Source organism: Rhinolophus ferrumequinum, chromosome 11 (genome assembly GCF_004115265.2).
Source record: "Rhinolophus ferrumequinum isolate MPI-CBG mRhiFer1 chromosome 11, mRhiFer1_v1.p, whole genome shotgun sequence".
In the NCBI taxonomy this organism is placed as follows: Eukaryota; Metazoa; Chordata; class Mammalia; order Chiroptera; family Rhinolophidae; genus Rhinolophus; species Rhinolophus ferrumequinum.
Window position 1 is genome coordinate 87,178,135 of NC_046294.1, and position 24,510 is coordinate 87,202,644.

The 24,510-nt window shown below is 51.0% G+C and overlaps 2 protein-coding genes across 9 annotated transcripts in view; both read right to left on the minus strand.

Annotated features, from left to right (window-relative positions):
• Positions 1-1,058: 1,058 nt before the first annotated feature.
• On the minus strand, positions 1,059-8,940 carry FXYD2 (FXYD domain containing ion transport regulator 2). Of its 2 annotated transcripts, none has more exons than XM_033120195.1 (6): positions 8,735-8,940; positions 3,446-3,484; positions 3,179-3,253; positions 1,768-1,804; positions 1,563-1,593; positions 1,059-1,288 (listed from the first exon to the last, which is right to left on the minus strand). In XM_033120195.1, the coding sequence occupies exons 1-5, from the start codon at positions 8,751-8,753 to the stop codon at positions 1,569-1,571; spliced, it is 195 nt and encodes a 64-aa protein (XP_032976086.1). In that variant the 5' UTR covers positions 8,754-8,940; the 3' UTR covers positions 1,059-1,288; positions 1,563-1,568. The 2 variants fall into 2 exon arrangements, with proteins under 2 accessions (XP_032976086.1, XP_032976084.1); XM_033120193.1 differs by lacking the exon at positions 8,735-8,940 and adding an exon at positions 5,482-5,584.
• An 8,503-nt stretch (positions 8,941-17,443) lies between these two features.
• Positions 17,444-24,510, minus strand: part of FXYD6 (FXYD domain containing ion transport regulator 6) — a 38,040-nt gene continuing 30,973 nt past the window's right edge. For 6 of the 7 annotated variants that reach the window (XM_033120191.1, XM_033120189.1, XM_033120188.1 and 3 more), the window contains 7 exons: positions 24,276-24,338; positions 23,582-23,620; positions 23,415-23,489; positions 22,759-22,795; positions 21,954-22,003; positions 21,392-21,442; positions 17,444-18,746 (listed from right to left, as the gene is read on the minus strand). In XM_033120191.1, the coding sequence (XP_032976082.1) occupies positions 21,414-21,442; positions 21,954-22,003; positions 22,759-22,795; positions 23,415-23,489; positions 23,582-23,620; positions 24,276-24,333 (288 nt within the window). In that variant the 5' untranslated portion in view covers positions 24,334-24,338 and the 3' untranslated portion in view covers positions 17,444-18,746; positions 21,392-21,413. Of the gene's footprint in view, positions 18,747-21,391; positions 21,443-21,953; positions 22,004-22,758; positions 22,796-23,414; positions 23,490-23,581; positions 23,621-24,275; positions 24,339-24,510 lie in introns of those variants that run through there. The other variant, XM_033120187.1, reaches the window with a different exon arrangement.

Genomic DNA, 24,510 nt, shown 5'->3' on the forward strand with positions numbered 1-24,510 from the left:
CCTCTAAGGACTTTCTGTGCTCACATCTTCTGTGATTCTGTCAGGGTTGGTGGTCTTCAGGGCCTGGGTGCAGCGGATTAAGACAAAAAGTTCAATCCTCAAGCAGAATGGTGGCTTACTCTGCCTCTGTCCCCCAAACGCACCCTGTTCATGTTAAACTCCACTAACTTGCTGCTGCCTCGGGTTTGTCCCCCTGACGCTTCTACACCCCCCACCCCCCACTTCGGAGGCCTGCACACACAGATCAGGAAACCAGACACTAGATGGTGCCATGATCACAGCATCCCATCCCACCCCTGGAAGGGAGGGGGAGGGCAGAAACTAGTGGACGGGAGCATGCTGTGCTCCAGGGGGTCACAGGCATTAGGAGTCAAGCAGTGGCGGGAGAGCCAGGCTGATACCATCTTGCGCTGAAGTTCCCTGGGTGGGAGCCTGCCGGAATGGACAGGAGACGGGGAGGAATGGTAACAAGAGCCCACCCTCACTCCCTGGCCCCTGGCCCTGGGATGAACCAAGCCAGTGCCCAAATACATGGATGGGAATGAGTCTAGCTGAGGTCCCCTAGCCCCAAGAGTAGAAAGAGGACGGCCTGAGCTTAGCACCAGGGTCAAGGAGGTGGGTAGGGAGAGAGCGTATGCTGAAGCCTGCACCCCGACCACCCATCCAGGCACACTGGTGCGCGTGGGGAGATGGCAGAGCACATGATGTGACCACCAACTGCTACACCTTTGGCAGCCCAAGCCTATCCACACCAAATTCCAGGAGGGTAGCTCCAACAGCAGCACTGGACAGATGCCCAAGCAGCACCCAACAGACCCAAAAGCTTTGAACCTGTGACCTTCAGACTCCCAGCTTTCTCTCTGCCTGGTGTTTAGAAGACAGGCTGAGTCCTTTGTTCAGGAGCTCCTGGCAATTCAGCGGTGGGGGGTGGGGAACAAGAGAGGCCTACAGATGATGATACTGAACTTGCTTCAATAGTCAGGGCACCTGGGCAATTCATGGAACAACAGGAGAGCAGGCGGTATTGCACTCCCACTTGGAGGAGAGGGTAACGGTAGTTATAGGAGAGAGGCAGCGAGGGAGGCAGGCCATGGAAGGAGCCATCTCGCAGGCCAGCTTTATTATCAGACAGAGGTGGTATGGGGTGGAAGGCAGTGATGCCCACCCAGGGGTCACGTGAAACCTGATGCTTCCTTCAGCCCGAGGGCCTGGCAGTGCTGGGGACAAAGGTCTGCAGTTCAGGGAAGGCTCCTCAGCCGGCCCAGGGCAGTAGTGAGCACAGCTGACTCTGAAAAGACAAAGGCAGGATTTGGGTTGCGATGGGGGTACAGGTGGGGATTTTCATTTCATTCCTTATTCATCTTACCTTTCTCTGGGACATCTCTATAGCCTCCCTTCGGCCACACATACCACACCAGACACTTGGCCATCATTTAAAAACACAGGATGGGTGACAGAATGTCTGGCTGATAAATGGAAGCCCCTAAAGTTCTTCCAGGCGCAGTCTCAAGTTCTTCCTCATTTCTCCACAGCCATTTCTGCTGCACCCCTCCCGAACGTACCTGTCATTATAGCTCATCTTCACTGACTGACCTGAGATGGGAAAGGAAAAAAGACAGGTAAGAGGACAATAGGGGAGGTGGTCAGTCCAGGGTCCCTGAGGTTGGGGACCGCTTCTCACAGGCCTCAGAGACCAAAATCCTCAGCTTGTCCCCTCCTTTCCCCTGCCCCACCCACCTCAGTCAGTTACACTAGAAAGGCACTCACCGATGCTTCTTCTTGCCCCCACAGCGAAGTTTTTTGCCTTGAAGAGAGAAAGGAGGTTAGTTTTCATTGACCTCTCACTTCCAAGGAGAACTTCTCTACCCTGGAGAACTCAGCTCTGTAGTCTCTCCTCCCTACCTCCTGCCAACACCACACGGAGATCCTGGAGTGTGGCTTGGAGGCCGCAGTTGACTGTGTCTGTATATATGGCTGGGCCATACGCATTCAGGAGCCCAAGTCCGTCAGTTGGTCAATAAACATTGACTGCAAGGTGGAACCTCAAAGGACTGTGATCCTCACAGTCCTCACTGAGAGTGGCAGCCACGCCTGGGCCCCCTGCACAGTGCTGGGCACGTAGTAGCTGCTCAATAAGCTCTTGAAGAAGGAAGGCAATAAGTCCAGAGCCCAGATCCCTGCTCAGGCCCATCTGCCTCCACACCTATGTGCTCAACTGCTACACAGCAAGCACCTCCCTGAAGGAGCTTCCAGGAGAACTGGGGGGACCAAACATGTCTTCAGATTTAAACATGTAAGCATTTATTAAGCTCCTGCTGTGTACCTGCTGGGGCTGGGGGATATACAAGGACCCTTCTATCCCCCCAGAACACACCATGCCTACACTGGATCCTTCTAAGTGTCTTCTTGGCTGCTATGTGTTGGGATGCTAGCCCTAACCAATGAGGCAAATGGGATCATCCCTATTTAACAGATGAGCAAACTGAGGTCCAGGGAGTTGGCGGTCCACCCTAAACTAACAGCAGGGCCTAAGACCTCTGGTTCCCAGCTACACTTGCTTTGCAGCAGCAGGTGGGGAATAGAGTGCAGGATGAACACTGCTGGGTTCTGCTGAACGGACTCTGCTTCTGATTGGCTGTGGAAATTTGAGCAAGTTGCTGTACCTCTCAGAGGGGCTGTGATTTTTCATCTGGAAAATGGTGACAGTTACAGCCATCCCTGAGTGTTGCTGAGAGGATTAAATGGGCTGAGCTTTAGCTCAAGCCAAGAAAGTACCCAGATCTGAGGGAGTGGGGTGTCCAGTAGAGGTTAGTTCCCTCCCCTTATTTGACCCCCCCATTTATACTGGAGCTTCCCAGGGTCAAAGGGAGCCAGCCCCCACATCTTGGCAGCTCCTCTCGGGTCTACTGGAGGGCACATGTGAGAAACAGGGGACCTCCTCTGTGTGATCCAAGGACCAAGTAGGGAAATGACCAAGCTGCCTCTCTCCATCAGTGTACCCCTCAGTTCCCATACCCGGCATGGGGGAGAAGAGGGGAGCAGAGTGACCCACGCCTCCCTTACAGGGTCTGGAAAAGGGGTGAGAGGGCACCTGGGGAGCCAGTGTGCCCTGCGGCCTTGAGGAGAGATGTGCACCCATCCCGCACCCCTCTTCCAACATGAGGCCTGCCCCACTTACTGAGGATGATGATGAGCCCCACGACGAAGGCCAAGCCGGCGAAGATCAGGCCCCCATTGCGGACGGTTTCATAGTCTGAGGAAGGAGAGGGCAAGGAGGTGAGAGGGCTCATCCGGGCACCCCTCCCACAGCCCACACTGGCAGCAGCCCCACGAAACCTGAGAACGAGGGGGCCACAGGATCCAGGGCTGGGAGAGGCTAGGAACCAATTGGGGGCACAGGGAGACAGGCTCAGGAAAGGTGGGCGGAGGGGCCCACCAGGCTTACCATAGTAGAACGGGTCTACATCCCCCTTGGGGTTACCACCTGAGGAGAGAGCCAAAGATGGGGTGAGGGGCAAGTCACACACAGTAGGGTGTTCTAGCCACAGAAACAGTAGAACTCGGTCCTTCTTATCCCAGCACCTCCCAGGGCCCAAGTGGGCAAGAAGAGGCTGTTAAAGAGAGACCCCTGGGAGAGGAGGTTGGTGGGTCTGCAAAAGCCACTGCTATCGGGGGTATCTGCCCTACGCTGCTTCAAACACAGTCAACTTGAGACCAAATACTAAGCATCCAAAGCAGAAAGCCATGCTGCCTGTGGGCCTCTGGCAACTCTGGGAGGGGTTGGTTCTTTCCTCCCCTCGCATTATACGAAATTCAGAAAAGGCGGAAAAAGACCTCTCCCGTTAGACTCACCAGCAGTCTCTCCCCACATGACTAATCAACGGCAAGGGGCTTAGCAAATATTTATGAGATGAATGAATGGATGAACAGAAGAAGAAGGAAACTGAGGCCCAGTTTGGAGACTTGTCCAAAGTCCCAAGGAAAGTTGCAGGCAGAACTGGGTCTTGAACCAGTTTTTTAGATTCTTCTCTCCTATGTTGTTACCCTCTGGGGGAAGCAGATTTATATAAGAAACGTTACTGTATCATACTTACAACATAGCAAGCTATGGCTAACAAAGCACTCACTTATTCAACTCTCATAGCAACCTCATGAGGCATTAATATTATTCCAGTATAATCCATGAGGAAATGGAGGCACAGAGGGGTTAAGTAAGTCACCCACAGTTACACAACTAGTAAAGGGTAGAGCTGGGATATGAACCCAGGCAGTGGGTTGCTAAGAATCTAGATACTTAATCCCTTTGCTATGCCGCCTCTCATGGTCGCAAGGAAGGAGACTTCCAAGGTCAGGTCATCTGGCCCAGCCCCCTGCCTCCCGTGGTCTTCTCACCCTGATGTGGAGCTGCTCAGCAGCTGGCAGATGTCACAGCTCTGCCCTCCAGCCCTGTAAACTGAGCACACTTGCCCTTGGGCAGCTGGAGGATAGTCTGGCCAGAGCTTTTCTGCCTCAGCTGAAGGTGGCCCCTCTTTCCTGCCCTGTTTGAAACCCTCCTTGGCACTAGGGAAGCAGTGCCCAAGGTCAAAGGAATGTGCAAGTTGGCACCTCCCAGGCTGTGCTGAGCTGTGCTCTGGGCCATGGAGACCACAAGGCCTGGTGAGCCCAGCTGTCCCAGCGGCAAGCTCCCTAGGCCAGGAGCAAACAGGCTAGGAGGGGTCAGCGCCTGGGCCTGAAGGGCCAGAGGCCAAGGAGAGGCGACGGGGGCCCAGGTGCCTGTCCCCACACGGAAGACCTTCAAGGTCGTCTCACCAGATCAGTTCAAGGCTTGGTCAAGGTCGTGTGGGGAGTTAGTAGCAGAGCCGCGACTAGACCCACAGCTCCCTCAGCACACCGGAAAACCGTCTTCTCCTTGACCACCTCTTCTTGAGCCATTTGATGAGCCTGTCCTCCCCCAAAGCTCTCATCTGTTCTAAACCTGTCTCAAAGCCCACGCAGTTAACACAGTCCCCTGTTGGCCTCCAGGCCTGCATCACCCCCCACCGCAGAAATCTTTCTGGGCGTATGCTATTTGTTTGGGGGCTGTCACCCCACGCCAGCCTGAGAAGGCCGACCGGAGTGACCTGCCCCTTCCCCAGCCTGATCCCGTCCTCCTCCTACTGTGAGATTAGATAACCCAGAAAGATACACTGACTCAGGACCGGCTCACGCCAGAAAGTCAAGGTGGAAGCGCACCCCTCAATCGCAAACCAGCTTCTACTGGTGCCCGAGGTTCTGCTATTCAAGGTGTATTTCTTTGGAATTAAGGCAGGATCCTCTTGTAAAAGCAAATTTTCTTAGGCAGCTGGCCCAGAATGAGGGAAGTGTGCTGAGCACTCTGGAAGGCAGGGGCACCAGGACACAGAAGAATGGGGTCCAGCTTACCCCTCCAAGGTGGTCCAAGCAGAGGCCACCCCTGTGGCAGGCACGTTCACACACACTCACCATCATCCGTCGACCACCCTGCCATTGCCCTAGCAGACTGGGCTCGTCTCCACTGCCTTTCTCCTGCTGCCTGTGCTTCAGGGAGAGTGCCTGGCCGTGGGGTGCCAGGGATGAGGTGGGGGCATTAAACATTAACAGTGTCAGGTAATATTTACCCTGGTCACAAGAAAAGCCCTGGTGTAGATGAAGGGGCTCCCGCTGAGGGGTGAGGAGGTGCGCAGGCAGACAGGGGCAGGCAGGAGCTGGCTGAATTCCAAAACCTCCCAAAGGAAATTTCCAGAGAGGAGGGCCAGTGACAGTCCGCAAGCCGGGGTGTTCTTCCACCAGCTGGAGAAGCCACGGCTGGGGCTGTGGCAATGGGAAGCGGGAGTTTCAAACTATGTTCAGTGTATACTACACGTCAGGGTCTCACAGAGACCCAAACCCCAGCAGCTGTCCACCTCACTAATCACTGCAGAGATTACTCTTCCAGCTGGTGTTACTTACCTGGTACTCAAGGCTTCCCTGGGCTGGTGCCGAGCTGCCTGGCCCCTCCCACCTCACAGCCCACCCTGAGCCCACCATGAACAGTCACACCTCCTGACCTCTGCTGCCCTGGAATGCCCTTTCCTCTGTTATCCTCTTCATCCATCGAGATGCATCTAGCAGCTCACACCTCAGTCAGAAAGGCTCCAGTCATCCCTAACTAATCTCTTTTTCCCTGCCGCTTCTGGCACTTTCCACCTATTCTACAAACATGAAGGGCTTGCTTCAGTTAGCATGGCGCTCTCGTTGTTTGCATGCCAGGTTCCCATGTTGCCTTGGAGGCTCTTCGAGAAGGGGCTGAGCTTTACCACAGGGAAAATGCCCTGCATTTATGATTTACAAAGCACTTTCCTGACTGTTATTTCCTTGCACTTGTCTTATTTTCCTCATTTTACACATGAGACATCCATGGCACAGAGAGGGCAGGGCTCTGGTACAAAGTCACACAGCCAGTCAGAAGCAAAATGGACTGACAGCCAGGCTTCAGCTATAGGAGCCAGGTGCTTTCCCACACCTCTGAGGCTACCTCCCCACTCCACTGTGGCCTCTTTTAACACAGGGATCCCGGCACTGGTTACTCTGTGGGTGCTCAGAAACCTAGCTGAGTTCTAGTCAATTGAATTGGCCTCCAAATGAAGCTGGTGTTCAATAGTAGCCAGTTGTCAGTGTCGACCAGGCATGGGTTAGTCATTCCAAAAGGAATGAATCCATCTATTAATCCTCCTTGAGCAGTGGCAGGAGTCCAGGTTTGAATTCACTTCCTGGCTCCTCCACTTGCGAAGTAAATGGCCTCTGTCAAGTGACTTGAGCTGTCTGTGTCTCAGTCTCCTCATCTGTAAAGCAGGACTGTTCCTCACCTCGCAGGGTGGTTGTGAGGAGAGAATGAGGTAATGCACATACAGAGCATGGCACGGGGCTTGGTACACAATACATGTCATTACTGTTACTATGATATTTGTGTTGACTGGAGAAATAGTAGGGATTATTAACCTTTTGTTGAACATTAGCTGTTGGACACAGAAAAGCCCTCCAATGAAAGTGAGCCTGGGGGCAAGATGGAAAGAGAGGATGTACAGCCCTGCAGACTAGGAGCTGTGACACCCATTCAGCTCTCTTCTGATTTCAGAGTCAAGTGATGAATATTCATGAAAATATTACAACAGAGCTAATGAGGAGTAGGAGGTGACCACATGTCACACTTTGCATGTACTGTCCCACTGAATTCAGGTTTGCACTATTCTACAGATACAGAAACTGAGGCTGACCCTTTGTTCCCCAAAATGAGTCCTGGAAGTGGCCAGGGCGGTGCCATGATCCCCACTGAACACACCAGGAAGACTACAGGTAGGAAGGTTGGGGGCCTTGTGTGAAACACCCACTTAGTGACAGAACCAGGGCTACAAATCCAGGCCCCCCAAGGCTGTGCTCTGCAAGGTACTGCCTCTCTTTACACAAGGCACTGGTGCCCCTTATTATACGAGGTCTGACAATTACATTCGCGAACTTGTTGCAACAATGTTGCTAACTTTTTAATTTTATATCAAAGGGATTATTCATTATGAATTTGTACCAACTGGACAAACAGTTAAACAGTTAAACAAAAAGTGCTGAAAATGCTGTGTGAAAAAGTTAGACGACCCCTGAACTTTTCTCCAACAATTCATGGCTCTTGCATCACGACAGTGCACCAGCTCACACAGCACTGTCTGTGAGGGAGTTTTTATCCAGTAAACAAATCACTGTATTGGAACACCCTCCCTACTCACCTGATCTGGCCCCCAATGACTTCTTTCTTTACCCAAAGATAAAGGAAATATTGAAAGGAAGACATTGTGATGACATTCTGGACATCAAGGGTAATACGATGACAGCTCTGATGGCCGTTCCAGAAAGAGTTGCAAAATTGCTTTGAAAGGTGGACTAGGCGCTGGTGTTGGTGCATAGCTTCCCAAGGGGAGGACTTCGAAGGTGACCGTAGTGATATTCAGCAATATCACTGAGTTCGGGAACTTAATTATCTGATCTCGTATATCCTTTTGGCATCTCAGCGTATTTTGTCTATCTTTGTAAGCCACCATAGAGTCTTTCAGGAATAATAAGGGACATAAAAATAGGTGGAAAGATAGATAGATAGATAGATAGATAGATAGATAGATAGATAGATAGATAGATAGATAGATAGATATAGGTATAGGTATAGATATAGATAGACAAAAAGAGGCATTGGGAAAGCAAGTTGATAGCTGCATTTTTTAATTCTATGTGCAAGGCACTGTTCTAAGCACTTTACAAAACTTAGCTCATTTAATCATCACAACTTTCTGAGGTAATGAAAGCATTATTATCATCCCCACGTTATAGGTGAAGCAACTGAGGCACAGAGAATTTAAATAACTTGCCAGAAGTCAGGCAGCGAGGCAGTAGAGAAACCAAGATTTGAACCCAGCAATTTGGTTTTGGAGTTCCTGCAGATAGACAGATGGGTAGACAGACAGACAGACAGACAGAAAAGGAGTCTGTTGGACAAGTTGTCTTGCCAGCTCTTGCAGCTCAGAGATGCTCAGAGCATGGATCACATCATGCCCAGGATTCCGTACTGAGCTGTCCTTGTTTAGAAATCCTGCTGTTCCTGCATATCTGGGGCCTGGTGGGTGCACTTGAAAGTGACGGGGTGGATACCTGTGTCAGAATCTGAGAAGGTGGGAGGGATGGAGTTCAGGGGACTCACCCAGGTACCACCTGTCCATGGAGTTGCTGGCTGTGTCCTCGGTGGAAGAGTTGTGAAGTGCCAGTTGCCAAGGGCCTGGATGGAAAGACTGGCAATCCCTCGCTTCACACTTCAGCCAAGTCCACGGGGCAGGAAAGAACAAAGGCAGGGAGGAGGGGTTGGCAAGCGAGTCTTCACCTTGTGCCTGCCTGCCTGGGCAGGCTGAAGGCAGGGTTTCATGTGGGGGGTGGCACCTGAGGAAGGGGGAAGCTGTGAGCCGCTGCAAAGCAAACAGCAGCCCCCACCCTGGCCCCTGTACCCCAGGGCAGAGGTATCATATCCAGCACCCTCCAGGCAGCCCGGGAGGCCTGCAGAGGTTACCAGGACCCAGGAGGACACTGGCTGAGGCCGGAGCCAGTAGAATCATAGCCCCTGCTCTCTGCCCAGCCTGGTCTGATGACAGCTGAGGAAGACACTCAGGGGCATTTGTGGGCCCCCCTGAGCCTTCCCTGAACCTCATTTCTCCAGCCCAGTTGGGCCTTCGCCCTGATATATCCTATCCCAGGCCCTGTTCTGTAGCTAGGAGTCCCCTGAGACTAGACAGCATCGCAGCAGCCCTGTGGAAGCTGCCCTAGGTTGGGGGCAGGGGAGGTGATTTTCAGGGCATGGCCCTGGGGCCTGAGGCACTAACTGCAGACTCCTGTGTCATTCCCTAGTAGGGCAAAGACGGGGAGTGGCTGAGGGCTGGTGTGGGGCTGTTCCCATGGAAGCCTGCCTTTGCTCAGCCTGGGGACCCTCACTGAGCCCCCAGTGACTTGCCACAAGTTATGATGTCAGAGCTGCAGCCCAGCAGGATTACTAATGAGACCTGAGGACGGCAGGTCGGTGCCAGAAGGAAATGGCCTGCAGATGGCACCTCTTGTCTCAGGCAGGTGTGGGGGGCCTGGCTCCCAGCCGGAGTCAGGAGCCAAGAGCGGGGACACAGGGCAGCCCCTACATTGGCTCAGCCTTGTCCCTGTTCCCTGGCTACTGAGGCCTCGGAGAGCTCAGAGCAAGGCCGTCACAAGCATTTCTGTGTGGCTCACTTGGGACCACAGGATGTCCCTCAGGTTCCTTGTGGGCCTCCCTGCTTGGCCACCTCAGCACAGATTCTGAAAAACAGTGTTCTGGCCCCAGCCTCTGATCACAGTGACAACTCAGCTGTCTCTCCCTCCTCGGCTACACTTCCTGCCCTGAAGGGATGGCTCATGGTGCCCACAGAGAGCAGCCTCAGATAAAGGCCCACAGACGCAGGCCCAGAGGGGCTTCATCTGATTGGGCTGAGATCGGTCCTGGGGTCCCAGGTCAGGCTGCCCTGACTCCAAGCTACTTGCTGCTTTCCCCACCACCCTGCAAGACAGGGGCAAACCCGCCAGGGGCCAAGCTGATCACGCAACCAAGCCTTGTGACATGTTCCCAAGTAGCAACTTGCACACTCAGGTGGCACAAAGCTGCCAAGTAGAAATTCCCCAAGCCGGGCACTTTGAGAGGTTTAAAAATTTCAGGCTTAGATAGGACTTTAATGTTACTTGGTCCAAACACATCAGTGGTCTAAAAAAATGGATATCTCAGCCAGAACCCTCCACCCCATAACCACACACACACATACATACTCTACGTTCCCTGCCAGACCTTAATGCTGTGCACGAAGGTGGCTCAATCCTAAATGGAGACCTAGACTGACTAACTGGAAAGGGCCTCCAAGGTCATCCCACCCAACCCACTCACTTTACCCTGGGTTCAGTTTCCTGTTCAAACTCTCGAAGGGCTCAGAGTATAAGCCAAAGTCCCCTATGACCTCTATGACCTTGTCTCCAACTTCCCTGCCCCTTCTATGCACTTCAGCCATGCGGGTCTCCTTGATAGTCCTCTAACCCTCCAGGCACGCTCTGCTTCAGAATGTTTGCGCTAGCTGTTCCCTCTTTCTGAACACTCTTCCTTCAGAGAGCATCCTGCCGAATCTTGCTCAGGTCTTTCTTCATAGGCTGACTCAGAAGACCCTCCTGGCATCCCAGTCTGTAATTTTCACACCCACTTTATGCAACGTTTCAAATCCCTTCTTAGCTTTTTTTCCTCTCTCTTTTTTTTTTTAATTTATTGGGGTGACAATTGTTAGTAAAATTACATAGATTTCAGGTGTACAATTCTGTATTGCATCATCTATAAATCCCATTGTGTATTCACCACCCAGAGTCAGTTCTCCTTCCATCACCATATATTTGATCCCCCTTACCCTCATCTCCCATCCCCCACCCCCTTACCCTCTGGTAACCACTAAACTATTGTCTGTGTCTATGAGTTTTTGTTTCTCATTTGTTTGTCTTATTCTTTTGTTGTTTTTGGTTTATATACCACATATCATTGAAATCATATGGTTCTCTGCTTTTTCTTTTTCTTTTTTTTTTAGGTAGCACTTATTATATCTGATAAGTTATGTTTTCCTTATCTTGTTTCTTGTCTCTCTTTCTACTAAAATTTAAGCTCCAGGAGATCAAGGATTTTTGTTTGTTGTGTTTATTACTAGACTTCCAGTGCCTACAATAAAGCCAGGCACTTGGTGGACCACCAATTGTTAAATAAATGGTTAAGTCCCAGAGGTAAAATAATTTCACCAATGGCACAGACTCAGAACTTGCCTAAGGCAGCCTCTTCCCATGAAGTCATCTGTGCTATAACAAGTAGTAAGACCTAGTTTTCCCCCACAGAGAGACAGCAGGTGGTCAGTAGCTGCTGACCGCTCCCCCAGCGTCCTTTTGGGGGGATTCCCCATTCTTTCCCCTCTCCTCACACTCCCCACCCCCACCCTAAGCCTTCACCAGGAGCCCTGTGACAAATTTTGTTAAAGTGTTCATTTGTCCTTTCCAGAGAAGTCCAAGCATTAAGAGCCCAGGATGTCTCACCACTTTCACTTCACTCACACCCACGTCCTTCCTCACACTTCTTCCTGTCCCCACACCCTAGCTGACTGAAGTAATCAGGTCCTGGCTGACACTGGGGATAAGAAACCTCTCTCTCAGAGACACCCTGCTCTCCTCCAGGAAGGCCCTGATTCCTTGAACCTGTGACCCATGATGCCCCAGAGAGAAACCCAGGAGAGCCTCTCCTCCCATGAGTTTCTGCGTGCAGGGGCCAAACACACTCACACTGAAATCCCTTTGCATCCTGACTCTTCGCTACGGACTGTATGATCCTTGCAAGGTCTCCCTCTGGGTCTCCTCCCATCCATAACATGGGATGATAGCACATACCTTGCAGAGTTGTAGGAATTGAGATGATGGAGGTAAAATGCATGGCCGAAGAAGGTCCTAATAACTGTCAACTTCATTACCCTCACCCCATACTGGCCTTCCAGGGGACAAGGACACTCACTATAATCCCTTCCCTAGGCTGTCCTCTACCTGGTGATCCCTAAGCTCCCAGAACACCTTCCCCTCCCTAACCCTCAGCACGATCTCTACCGTCTACCACCCACCTGGCATCCCCGATCTCCCTTTCTTCCCTGGACACCCATGGAGCACGGTTGTTCCCTGCTGGTGTCTGGCCCCACTTGTTCTTCCAGGCTTTCCCAGGATACAGGGAAAAATGGGATAAGAATGCTACTTTGCCATGCCAGAAAAGCTACAGGGTAAGCAAAAGTCCCCCCAACCCCCTCCCTTTGTTCGATTTTTCCAGGCTGGGGCCAAAGAGAGCCTTTTAGTCACACTCCCCAGCTCCCGGATCCCTCTTTCAGCACTGATCCATGGGACAGTGTCCTCAGTTGCCATTCCTGTTTGTCTCCTGACTCTTCGATGTCAGGGCAGCAGTCTGGGTGGTCATTGTTGCGTTGGTGGGGTAGGGAGGTTACCTGCCAGAACATCAGCTGAGCTCTGTCTGCCTGGTTCTCAAAAACCAGAAACAAGGCGAAAGCCCTCACCGCCAGCCTCCCCAAGATGGGAATTTCCAGGTCCGCCAGCCCTCATGTGCAGAGCCCACGGCCTGGGACGCCAAGTCCCCATCAATCTTCCTGCTATTGGCTCACAGCTGGAAAGAAGCCAGAAACCCCTCGAAAGCCCTGATTCCTAGCTGGGGTTGGTCCTCAGCTGCATGGCATGCATGGCCACTCGGCAGGGAAGGTGGCAGCTCTCAGGCCCCATCTGTGCTGCCCAGAGATCTTGAACCACAGCGAGTGCTGGCTCCTGTCTCCTGCTATGGCCACAGATGCCAGGGTCACTGGGGTCTTATAAGGCGGGCGTGGGAGGAGGTGGGCCCTGGAGGGTCCATTCCTTAAGTGTTGGCTTCAAGATGGCCGAGCCAAGGGCACACAGGTCCTGGGAGCTGCCAAAGGGCAATGTCTCTAAGAGTCAAGGTCACAGAGGCCTTTCTGCTCCCTGAGCAGGCAGGGGATGGGGACATTTTCTTCTGCTTCAACTGCTGGTGGCAAGGGCAAACCCGTTTGACCCACCTCTCCCACAGTGAATACCCTGGAGAAAAATGCATTCTTGACTTTTCTCAGAACTCACTTCTAGGCTTAAACTAGAGCAGAGGCTGTTTCTCATCAGCTGCAGTCCTTCTCCTCTAGTAACCACATCCCTTCTTAATTCTGAAAAACAGCTGCAGGCTCACCTGCCACCTTCAGAAAGATCTCCAGGAGCAAGCCCACCCTCTGCTACCCCTTTCTTTCCTCCACGACCTTCTGAATGCCACTGGCGTGGCCCTAAAGGCTTGCATTTGGCTTTGTAACTATCTTTGTCACGTATTTCAGATTGCCAAACCTGACCTGGCCTCTGTGAGGACTCAGATCATGATGTCTGTTACACGTTTGCCTTCCTGCATGGTGCCCAGCTCTCCTCACTTAGTAACAATTCCATCTATTTTGTGGTTCTCAATAGTTCCAAACACCCCCTGCCTCCTCCATCTCCTTTGTTCCTCTGAACAACTCAGCCAGGCAGGTTTTGTGACACCAGCTTACCGAGGAGGAAGCTGCAGCAGTACGTGGGCACGTCAAAACTTGCTCCCTAGCCCAACAGACAAAAGGGGAACCCTCGTATCAAAGAAAGAACACAAGAAAATGGATGAGAATATAAATAGTAATAACATATCTGCATGTAGGACTTTTTAAGTGTTTTGTGTCCATTGTATCGCTTTGACCCTGTGAGGTAACAGGAAAGATATTGTACAATTGAGGCCTAAGTGGCCCAGATTACCCTATGGCGAGGAAGGACTTCATTTTGCAGAGATGGAAATTGAGAAAGATACTAGAGTCTGCTCAAGCTCACACTAGAGAGAAGGGACACACAAGGGAATCTCCTGAAACTCCTTCTGCTCCCCAGGCTGCCTCCAAGCCTGGCTCAGAGGCAGGCACCCACTCTTCTGGACAGTGCAGGGGCCCACCCCGCAACAGCCCCTACCACCCCAAGACCTTCAGAACATCCAATCGCAACATCACCTGCTCTGCCCTCATGGCCTTGGCTATTGTCCCACTATTGTGCAACCAGGCACGGGGCCAGGGTTGGCTCCATAAAATCGGTAGCCGGTTGGCTTGAGCCGGTTGATTCTACCCCCGTGGAGTTCAGCTGTGACAGCAATGAATCACACTAATGGTGAGAGGTGACCGTTCTTCATCTTAGTGGCCTGGAGACAGGTATTTCCAAAGCTCCTCCCCTGGCTAAGGTAAACACACCTGATCTCTCTCTTCTCTCTCTCTCTCTCTCCCTCTCTCTCTCTCTCCAGGGTGAGGCAAAGCAGCCAGGGACAAGGTGGGGTGAACCAGACAGAGCTAGACAGCCCTCCCACCCGAGGTCTGCCCGGCCACGCCTGCCAGCCTTGATCCAAGGGAGGGCAGGCCTTCCCCACAGGGGAAGGAGAGAAGGAGCAGGTGACCTTGGGGTGTGCTTCAGCCTAGCATCCACCTCACAAACCCCACCCTCCCTGCTGCTTACACTCTGCCTCTGACTCTCTTCCAAGAACAATTTGGCAAGTTCCAACCCACAATCTGCAAAATAAAACAGAGTGGTGGGGAGGCCACAGCTCAGGAGCCCAGAAGGCAGACTGACCTGTTTTTAGTTGGGATTAAGTAACACAAACACCTCCATGAAAATACACTTCAAACTCTTTGGATTGGAATTCATGGGAGGGGAAGGGCGTGTCATTGGCAGGTGAAATGTGCAGGACACCTGAGGTCACTGTCTGAGACCAGGAGACTCAGCATTCCCTTCTGGGAAATGGCACGGCAAGGCAGCTCTCCTATTCAACCAAGACCAAGTTACATTTGCTATATCTGACTAAATCACAAATATAAGTCACATGTCTAGAGGCTGAGTAGACAGACGTGGTCCTGTTTGCATGGAGAGCCAGTCCAGAAGGAAGATGCATGGTAAGCAGCAATCCAGGATTTTGGATTCGGGATTCTTCTTCCCTGGCCCTGCAGTGCTAGACCAGAGAGTTTCCAAGAGGCCCATCCATTGGGGTGGTGTGGGAGGTGTCCCAATTTGGGCCTAGACACTTAGGTCACCATGGGTCAATTTCTGAGTCCATCTTGCCTAGAGGATCCCACCAGCGGGTCATTTTCCCTCAGCTCGAACACTTCCAATGATGGGGACTCGCTCCAGTTTGGGATCATCATGGCTGCGGGAACCAAGAACTCCCTCACACGAGGACCAGTTCTGCCGCCCTCACGTCTACCTGATGGACCTATACCCTTTCCTCTACAGTGTACAGAGTAACACTGGTCTGAGCTGGACGGACCTGGGCTGGACCGTGGCTTTGCCACCAGGAGTACAAACTAAGGCAAATCCCACCAAGCTTCAGTTTCCTCATTTATAAAACAGCGACACCATCATATAAGGTTGTAAGTTCTGAATGAGTTGGTACATGTGAAGTTCAGTGTTAGCTGCTATGTGCAGTGTTTGGCACATAGCAAGTGCTTGATAAATGTTAGCAGCTATTATTATTATTTTGATGATTAGTCTCTTTTGACTGTTCTTTATGTGTTGTTTCCAGACCACTTAGCTCCTGTGAGACCCTCCCCAGAGCACTCTAGCTAGTTTATGCCTGAAAGGGACCGCCAGGCTCCAGGTGTGGGCTCACCTGCCCAGATGATTCTTCCCTTCATCTGGACATCAGCCTTCCCCTGGAGAAGGAAGCCAGGCCATGTGATGTGTTATACAGAACTCTGAAGACAGACAGCTTGGGCTCCTCTGCCTCCCAATTGTGTGGCCCTAGACCAGTTACAAATTTATCAGAGAATCTATTAAATAGGAATATCCTATCTACCTTAGAGATAATGCTGGATTACCAGGAGAAATAAGTGGGTGCTTAGAGTCTGGCAAAGGATAACTATTTTATACAAGTGCTAGAGAGAACTATCATTATTATTAATACGGTTGTTATTATTAGAAAAATCAGAACCTCCCCATTGGATTTCCTTACATTTATAGTTGAGTGTCCCATTTTTAATAATGAATGTGGGGAGGTACCCAGTCGTCTGTGCCCCTGGGGCTCTAAGGCTCTTCGCCTGGCTGTGCTATGAAATCACTGCAAGGCCTGTAAGTCCTGTGGCCCATGAGTGCTCATGGAGGGTGGTTGCCAGCTTATTTACAAAGTTGAAGCATGACCGGATTATTGGAACCACAGTGATCACTGGGGTGAAAATGTTGAGCTTGATCTCAGCTATAAGCCTCAGTCTTTTCAGACCTGAAGGACTGAGGGTAGAAATAGGTGCAGAAGTAGGACAGGCAGCAAGGGTTTATGGGGAGGGGCGCAGGGAATTGCTGGACAAGCCCCCAGTCCCTCAGGAACCGTGACTTGAAATTCTGCATCTCTAAACAACTACAGAATCCAGAAAGACTCTATAAAGACTTTCGTTAGGACCCTAATATGTTCCAGGCATTCTTATGTTAGAACAAGACATAGTCCTTGCCCTCCAGGAATTGTCTTACAATGAAAACACACAAAACACAAAGAAGTGGGGGCCACACACCTATGACCACCAAAGGGATCTCCCTGCAGCTGTTTATTTGGCCAACAATACTTTTTATAAAACTGAATTGAAATGTCTTTGGGAGGACACCCTAGGTGGCCCCAGGGCCCTGCCCTCCATCTATTGTGTCACAACAGCTGATTCACAAATGGACTTTATCTACCTGACCGCTACAGTTTGCATCTGATAAGGAATGTTAAATGTGAAGATAAAGGTCGTGTGACCGGAGTGCAGACAGGAAAGGACAGAGTCTACCTGAAGCCAGCAAGGCTTCAGGGGAGCGTAAGGGCGTGAACCGTAACCCACCCCTCTATCTCAAGTCCTTAGGTAGTGGCCCCAGAATTGACCAAAGGGAGAGGTCCGAACCTTTCATTTCAGGCCAGTGAGCCCTCAGCAGCCACTGGACTCCTTTCTCTCCTGGTCAGGCATCAGGTACAGGTCCTGCTGTGGGGTGGAACCGGGCACACTGACAGGAGAGGGGGTGAGGGGTAGGCGTGGCCTGAGCGAGTGGGAAGAGGGAAAGGGGAGAAGGCGGGGTCTGGGTGACAGAGGGGCGAGGAAGGGGAAGGAAGAGCAGCAACAGTGGCGGTGCTGAGCAGTAATGCAGCTGGAACGAACAGGCACCCCTTGGGTGCCTCCGGAGCCCTCACTTCCTCCCTCCGACCAAGGACAGAGTCCCTTTGGCCCTCAAATGCTCGAGTTTTTCCACAGAAAAGAAAGCACCTCCGGAGCCACTAGGAAACAATGGTATTTTATTCCTTGTTGTTGTTTAGAGGATAGATCACAGCACAGACAGCAGTCCTGTCACACGTAGTTTCCACGAGAACACGAGAACACGATGGACGGGGAGGGATGGGGCAGGACGGGGTCTGGTTTTACTTTCCACTCTTTTTATGACCTTGACCTCTTGCTGTTCCCTCCGCAGCAGGGCTACAGGGAGCCCTTCCTGGCATCTAACCCGCAGCACAGCCCCTGCATTAGCCACTATGACCAGTGACAGGTGTAACAAAGGGCACAGGAGCTGTGGCTGCCGCCTGACCAGTGGGCCATGGACAGAAGAGCATAGGACCCATGCTCTCTTGCTGGCCCCAACAGAATGGATCACCTGCCAGAGACCCAACTCAGGGACAGGAGTCAGAGACCAGATGAGCTGGGCTATAGATCAATCTTGGAAGCAGGGAAGGTGGGAGAGGGAGGTAGGGATCCAGAGACCACGGTTATTGCTGAGAAGATATGCAAGGGGCACATTCCCCAGGGGCAGAGTACAAGCCCTGGACCTGGACACCCTATCTGCTCTGCGATGGGGCAAGGCAGATGGGGGCTCCATGGTAGAAGTCCCAGGAGGAAAATAACCAGGGAAGGAGTGTCACCTGCCTGGAGGCATACCTGGGCTCATCAGCTCCTTGCTGTGAACCTCCAATTGCTAAGAGACCCTCTCAACAGACTTGGGTCAGGGGAGCAATATGGATGCAAGGTTCTTGCAAAAGGAGTGGAGAGAGGGCATTGCAGAACGATCATGAAGGTGATGTAAACCTTCCCAAGTCCCAAGACGACTGGAGACTCCTACCCATGCCCCCCAACTCATAGACCCACCCCCAAATCAACAGAAGGGACTGGTCTCTCAGGGAAAAGGCAGACTCCTGGGAGCAGGGCGGGGATGGGGGGCCGTGGGGGAGCAGGAGGAGCTGACAGCAACATGGCTCAGCTCCAGGCCAGGAACGTGAGTCCAGCTTCACTAATACAACATCATCCACAGACAAGCAGCGACGAAGACCAGTCATCACACACACACACACACACACACACACACACACACACGTCACAGGAGGTGGCCAAGCCCACAGGCTGCAGGTGGGAAGGTGGGTATTAGTTGTGTCACTAAGTTGAGGACTGGTGTTCGAGGGGGTAGGGAGGGGTCAGGGGTCACACACGTTCTTGGTTTCTCCTGGGGAAAGATCTGTTCCTGAAGTGGCCGGTTTTCTTAAGCATCAACATTTGCATCTAAAGGTTCAAGCAGCTGCCTTCAGGTTCTGGAAGCTGAAGAGAGAAAAGATTTAAATTAAAACAAAACATTGACTCCTTTCAGAAATCTTTAACTGTTCGTCTCCCTGCCTTTAGCAGCTCCTCTGCCCGCTGAAACTCTCAGGGTGAGACCCATTCTGAAGCGCCATGTTCCTGGTAAAGCAAGGAGGACAAGCCTGAGATGCAGAGAAAGGAGATGAAGATGTTGGAGGGGATGGACTTCAGGGGAGCTGGAACCTGGCAGAGACGGAAAGGACATTGTTAAGCCCAGGTTCTCCATCCCAGGACACCCTCAATAGCTGCTCACAATCCAAAGACCTAAGAGAACAGCGTTTCTGAGGAAATCCTAGTTTAAAAAAACAACAACAAAAGACGAGAAGACAACTGCTGGCTCCAGGCTCCCTCCCTTGAGCCTTCCCATACCACTCCCAGATTCTGACCTGCCAGCTGCCAAGAAGTGGACAGAACACCAAGTGACAGCTGTGACCCCTGCCTCCAAGATCGAGTTCCACGGCCACCTCAAGCTTAGGAATCACTGATGCTTCCAAGCCCCATTTAGAAGATGGAGCTCATGAGCTCTGGTCTGACCTCCTGCTACCCAAGCGGCTGTGAAGAGGATATAAAAGCACCTGGGGAAGAATTCAAATGCTACACAAGCATACCGTGTCATTATGGTCACAGTAAAAGCTGGTGTCTCAGGCATTTTACATCTAGAAATCTCTTTTAACTAACAATTTAGGATAAAGGTACATACCTATCTTGGGTGGACCTAGAGGGTATTATGCTAAGTGAAATGAGAAAGACAAATACCATATGATTTACATGTGGAATCTAACGAACAAAATAAGTGAACAAACAAAGCAGAAACAGATTCATAGGTACAGAGAACAAAGTGATGGTTGCCAGAAGGGAGGGGACTTGGAGGGCTGGGTGAGAAAGGTGAGGGGATTAAGAAGCACAAATTGGTAGTTACAAAATAGTTACAGGGATGTAAGTATAGCATAGGGAATACAGTCAATAATACTGTAATAACTATATATGATGTCAGGTAGGTACTAGGCTTACCAGAGGGAATTACTTTGTAAGTTATATAAATGTTTAACGACTATGCTGTACACCTGAACTAATGTAAAATAATATTGAATGCCAACTGTAATTGGAAAAAAAAAGGTATATACTTGTCTATTATGCCTTATTTGTATGAAAATAAAAGGCAAAAGTGAGCTGATAGAAGGCTGATCCTCCCACCAAGTATATTCCCGGGGGTGTCATAAAGTGAGGCAGGCATGTGCAGGGTGTGCTGAAAATGGCGTCAAACTACAAAGACCCGAGTTCAGGTTCCAGTCCGTCACTTATTATCTGTATAGCTATTCTCTTTGACCTCAGTTTCTTCATCTATAAAATGGGACTAAACCCCACCTGTCCTACCTACCTCTTCTGGCAGGCTCCAGAGAGTTTATATATGTGGCAGCATTTTGAAAACTATAGAGCATTTAACGGTTATTACTTTTCCTCATCCCTACAGTGAACTATGGAAACAGACATTAAAAACAGAACTGATCAATAATGTAAAGATTTTGTAGGGTATCCGATAGACATGTGTCCCATTTGGGAGACCATCTCAGGGAAGATGTAGATGCCTGATCACTGCACTGTACACCTGAAGCTGAACAATAATGAATGCCAATATTATATATATATATATATATATATATATATATATATATATATATGTATATATATAAATATATGTATATATAGGTATGTATACATTTACAAGAGGCAGAGTACAGCATTGGGAGTGGGGATAGTGGAAATGGGATGGCTCAGTGCGATGTCAGAGAGAGAGTGGATGGGGGGAGGGGAGTCCACAGTGTGAGGGATAGAAATGATAAACGTCTAAGTAAAAAAAAAAAAACAAAACCCTCATAGACACAGACAATAATTTAGTGGTTACCAGAGGGTAAGGGGGGTGGGGGATGGGAGATGAGGGTAAAGGGGATCAAGTATATGTTGATGGAAGGAGAACTGACTCTGGGTGGTGAACACACAATGGGTTTATAGATGATGTAATACAGAATTGTACACCTGAAATCTATGTAATTTTACTAACAATTGTCACCCCAATAAATTTAAAATAAATAAATAAATAAAAATTAAAAAAAACCACAGAACTGATAACACACATAAGTGGGAGAACGAGGGGGTGGGGATGCAGGTGTCATATACCCTCCCTACTTTTGTGTAGGGTTGGAAAGTTTCATAATAAAATGTTAATTTTAAGAAGTGGCCCTAAGGAACTTTCTAAATCATCACTAAAAGCCGTTATCTGTATGCTACTTTGATATTGGAAGTATTTCATTGCCTCTAATTCTCTCCCAAGTCATGCCCACACAGCAGCTAGGATGACGCCCTATTCACTTGACCGCTGGGCTGTGGAAAAGCCCTATTTCCTGACTGTTCACTATGTGCATGTGCCGTGCATGCACCTCAGATGTTTCGGTCCATCTGTCTTATCAACCCTTTCAGACACACAAGACTCCTCAGAGCACACACAGCTCATAATAAAAGCTGTGCCCACTGCAAAAGCTAGCCCAATTCTTCCCCAGTGAAAGAACGGGGATGGTGACAGAGGGACATGTAGACAGACAGCATCCTACCTTCCCACCTGAGAGCTGCGCTTCAGTTCTCTGCTTTCTGGGGCTCCGTTGCTGGAAAGAAAAGCAGGACAGATTATAGCGAATGGACCCCTCAAACCAGAGGGCCGCCCCCTGCAGCAGCCATGCCTATGCCCGACTCTGGTGTGCAAAGAGGTCACTTGTGTGAGATTTTGAGTCAGACAGACCTGGGTGCAAATCGTTGACCTGCTACTTGCTAGTTACAGGAACTGGGCACATTCCTTAACTTTTGAGTCCCTTGGTTGTAAAATTGGATCGTGATGACTGATCATGGAGATGTGCGCACACTAAGTGAGATGGCGTCTGTGACGCACCCTCTATCATCCTGACACTAAGCAGATGCCCCATAAATAGTGGCTATCAAGAGTAGCAGCCTGTTTGGTGGAGGTGAGAGGACAACACAGACAGAGGCCCTGGAGACCCCTCTCCTGGCACTATGGAAGCATGTCTGGCTGGCTCTAGGAAGGCCACAGCTCCTGGCAACTGAGCCACACAAGGACTCCCATTCCTCCCCTCCACCTGGGCAGGAGACCATGACAGGTACCATTGGCGGTGATGAGGTTCTCCACCTGGGCTTCCTCGTCCCCTGGAGCCCTGCAAGAGAACAAGACACAGCCCTTCCATCAAAGGCCTCCAGGGCAAACCCAGAGAGCACCACCATTCTCCTTGCTGGGGCAGGGGTGCTTCGAGTCATCTGATGGCGCCAGCAAGCTCCATGGGGTTCACAGGGCAGGGGAGAAGGTGGAACTGAAAGGGCAGAGTCAGGGGAACTTACAGGTACCTTTCAATGTCAGTCCCACAGAACTAACTGTTGGGAAGGGGCAACCTAGGGCATCACGGGAGCTTGGGTTGTGTCCTGCCACAAATTTCGGACTTCTGAGGTCCAGCGCTACCCTTGGTTATTGTAGTGGACTAATGGGTGTGCCCTTGAAGTTGGAGTAGAAATGTAAATGAAAGGGAGCCCAAGCTTCTATTCAGCTCAAAGAACCTCATGAACAGGTGACAAGCAGGGACAATGTCACAGGTCCTACAGAGGAGATGGACCATAAGAGAGGCCCTGAGGCCCTCTGCCTCCCTTCTCCCAAGCCCAACTGTCTCAAGGGTCTCCAGACAAGGATCCAGCACCTTCTTTCCCACCTCCCCTCCCCCATATTCATCAGAAAAAAGAAGGAGGGGCTAACCCTCAAAGTCTGCCTGGAAATCTGCAAAACTTATGCCCTACCCCCAACGCACATGGCCTGTTCTGAGACAAGAATCTAAAATAACACTCATTTGGGTCATACACCAGGAGGCCCCTCCCTGCCCCCTCTTAATGTCACCCCAGATGTCCACAGCCAGGGCATCCTTACCGGGGCTTCTGATTGAAACTGCACTTGCATCTGCGACCTGAAAGGCAAAGAAACCATCCAAGGTCATCCTCCCAGCTTGAGCTTAAGGTCATGCTCCTGACTTGGCCACAGCAGGGCTGCCCGGTGAGTCTGTGCAGGCCGTAGGACTAGGTAAATAGCATCCCCTCCACCTGGGCAGTGCACAGCTGTATGCAGCAATTGGAGGAGGGCTCTTCTGAGGCCACGGTGCAACAGCTCAGATGGCTTTGCCACCACAATCTGCCTGATCATGCAAGAGGGCTCCATGCACACCAGGCTTATGTGGGGAAAACAAACGCAGAGGCACATCCTTCGGAGCACGCTAAGGACAGCCCCTGTCTCCTATGTTCTGTGACTGCCCCACTCATGCCCTGCTAGATACAGCACCAGAAGGGCCATGTGCGCCCCTTCTTCTTATCAGTGCTTATTTTCATTGAGCATTTATTTTGTTCATTCTTCACTGTTTTACTGAGCACCTATTATTTGCTCAGCAGTATGTTAGGTCCTGGAGATAACAGGGAGGAGACAGGCTCCTTCCTCCTCCAGGAAAGGGAATGGCCAGGCTCGTCTTACACTGTTCTCTACCTGCTCTGTAGTGCAGACATTGCTCTTCTGAACAAATGAACAAAAAAACTTACTCAGGATAAGGAGGATCCCGACAGAGAAGAGGACCACAGCAAACACCAATCCCCCGATCCTCAGGGTCTGGTAGTCTGCCAAAGGAATAGGGTGAGAAATGGGAAAAGAGGAAGGGCCAGGGAGAGAGTACCTGTCCCTCCCCACCCAGGACTGCCACACTACTCACCATAATGAAAAGGATCCTTTTCTTTCTCCTTCTCAGGTGCTACAAAAATAAACAAGCCTGGTCAAGAGGAGGACAGCTATACATCCTGGCTCCCAAATATCTCAACTTGCCTCACAGGCCTCCCTCCCCACAAAGGGATTCCTGGGAAGCAGGGCCGATTGAACAGAGGTGCCTACAGAAGTATGGAAGGGTGGCCCTGCCTGCGAGCTCAGGGCAGGTCCAGCTCAGAGCCCTAGTGAGAATCTGCATTCACAGCACAGCCACATTTATGGGCCATTTTTATTCATGTCGTCCCCAAAAGGAAGGGTCTATTTTCCTCTTGTTGCAGATGGGGAAATTGAGACTGAGGCAGGACATGTGACTTGCACAATGTCAGTCTAGAGACTGACGTGCAAGGTCTGGCTCCCAAAGTTCCAGCCAAAAGTCTACAGGGGGCTGTTGGATTTGAAGCTTAAAAGTAGACCCTGCTGGAGTCCGTGGGGAGAGGTGGGCAGGCTGAATGAGGGTCTGTGAATAGCCGTCACCTTCCAGGACTTCCTCTGCTGACTAAAGAAAGCAGGGGGGTGGGCGGGGCCCTGATCAGACATGTAGAATCTGAAAGCCCCCCAACCCTAGAGTCCCAGTGGGCCAGGACCTTCCACCAGAAGGGCCACAGCTGCCATCTTGTCAGAGCCAGGTCCTATGGCGTACTTACCACTGGCCAGGACAGCAGGGGCCAACAGGCTGCATAGAAAGATCAGCACTACCTCCATGGCGTCTGGGGACAGAGGGAGGACAAACAAGTCTCTGGATAGGAGAATCCCCACTCTGACCCTCAGCCTGACCAGGCAGAGCCCAGTCGGGTTCCCATCTCTATGCTGAGCGCTCTCCACACAGTGAGAGTTCGAACAACAAAGCAGAAGTAGCTGACATTTATCGGACTCTTACGG

Bases quoted from the DNA above. Each gene is read 5' to 3' on its own strand.
- FXYD2 (XM_033120193.1), bottom strand. From the start codon at position 5,506: ATGGCAGGGTGGTCGACGGATGATG. The intron at 3,254-3,445 runs GTAAGCCTGGTG...CTCCTTCCTCAG, and splicing joins TGTAGACCCGTTCTACTATG to ACTATGAAACCGTCCGCAAT. The intron at 1,594-1,767 runs GTGAGTGCCTTT...TTCCCATCTCAG, and splicing joins GGGGGCAAGAAGAAGCATCG to GTCAGTCAGTGAAGATGAGC.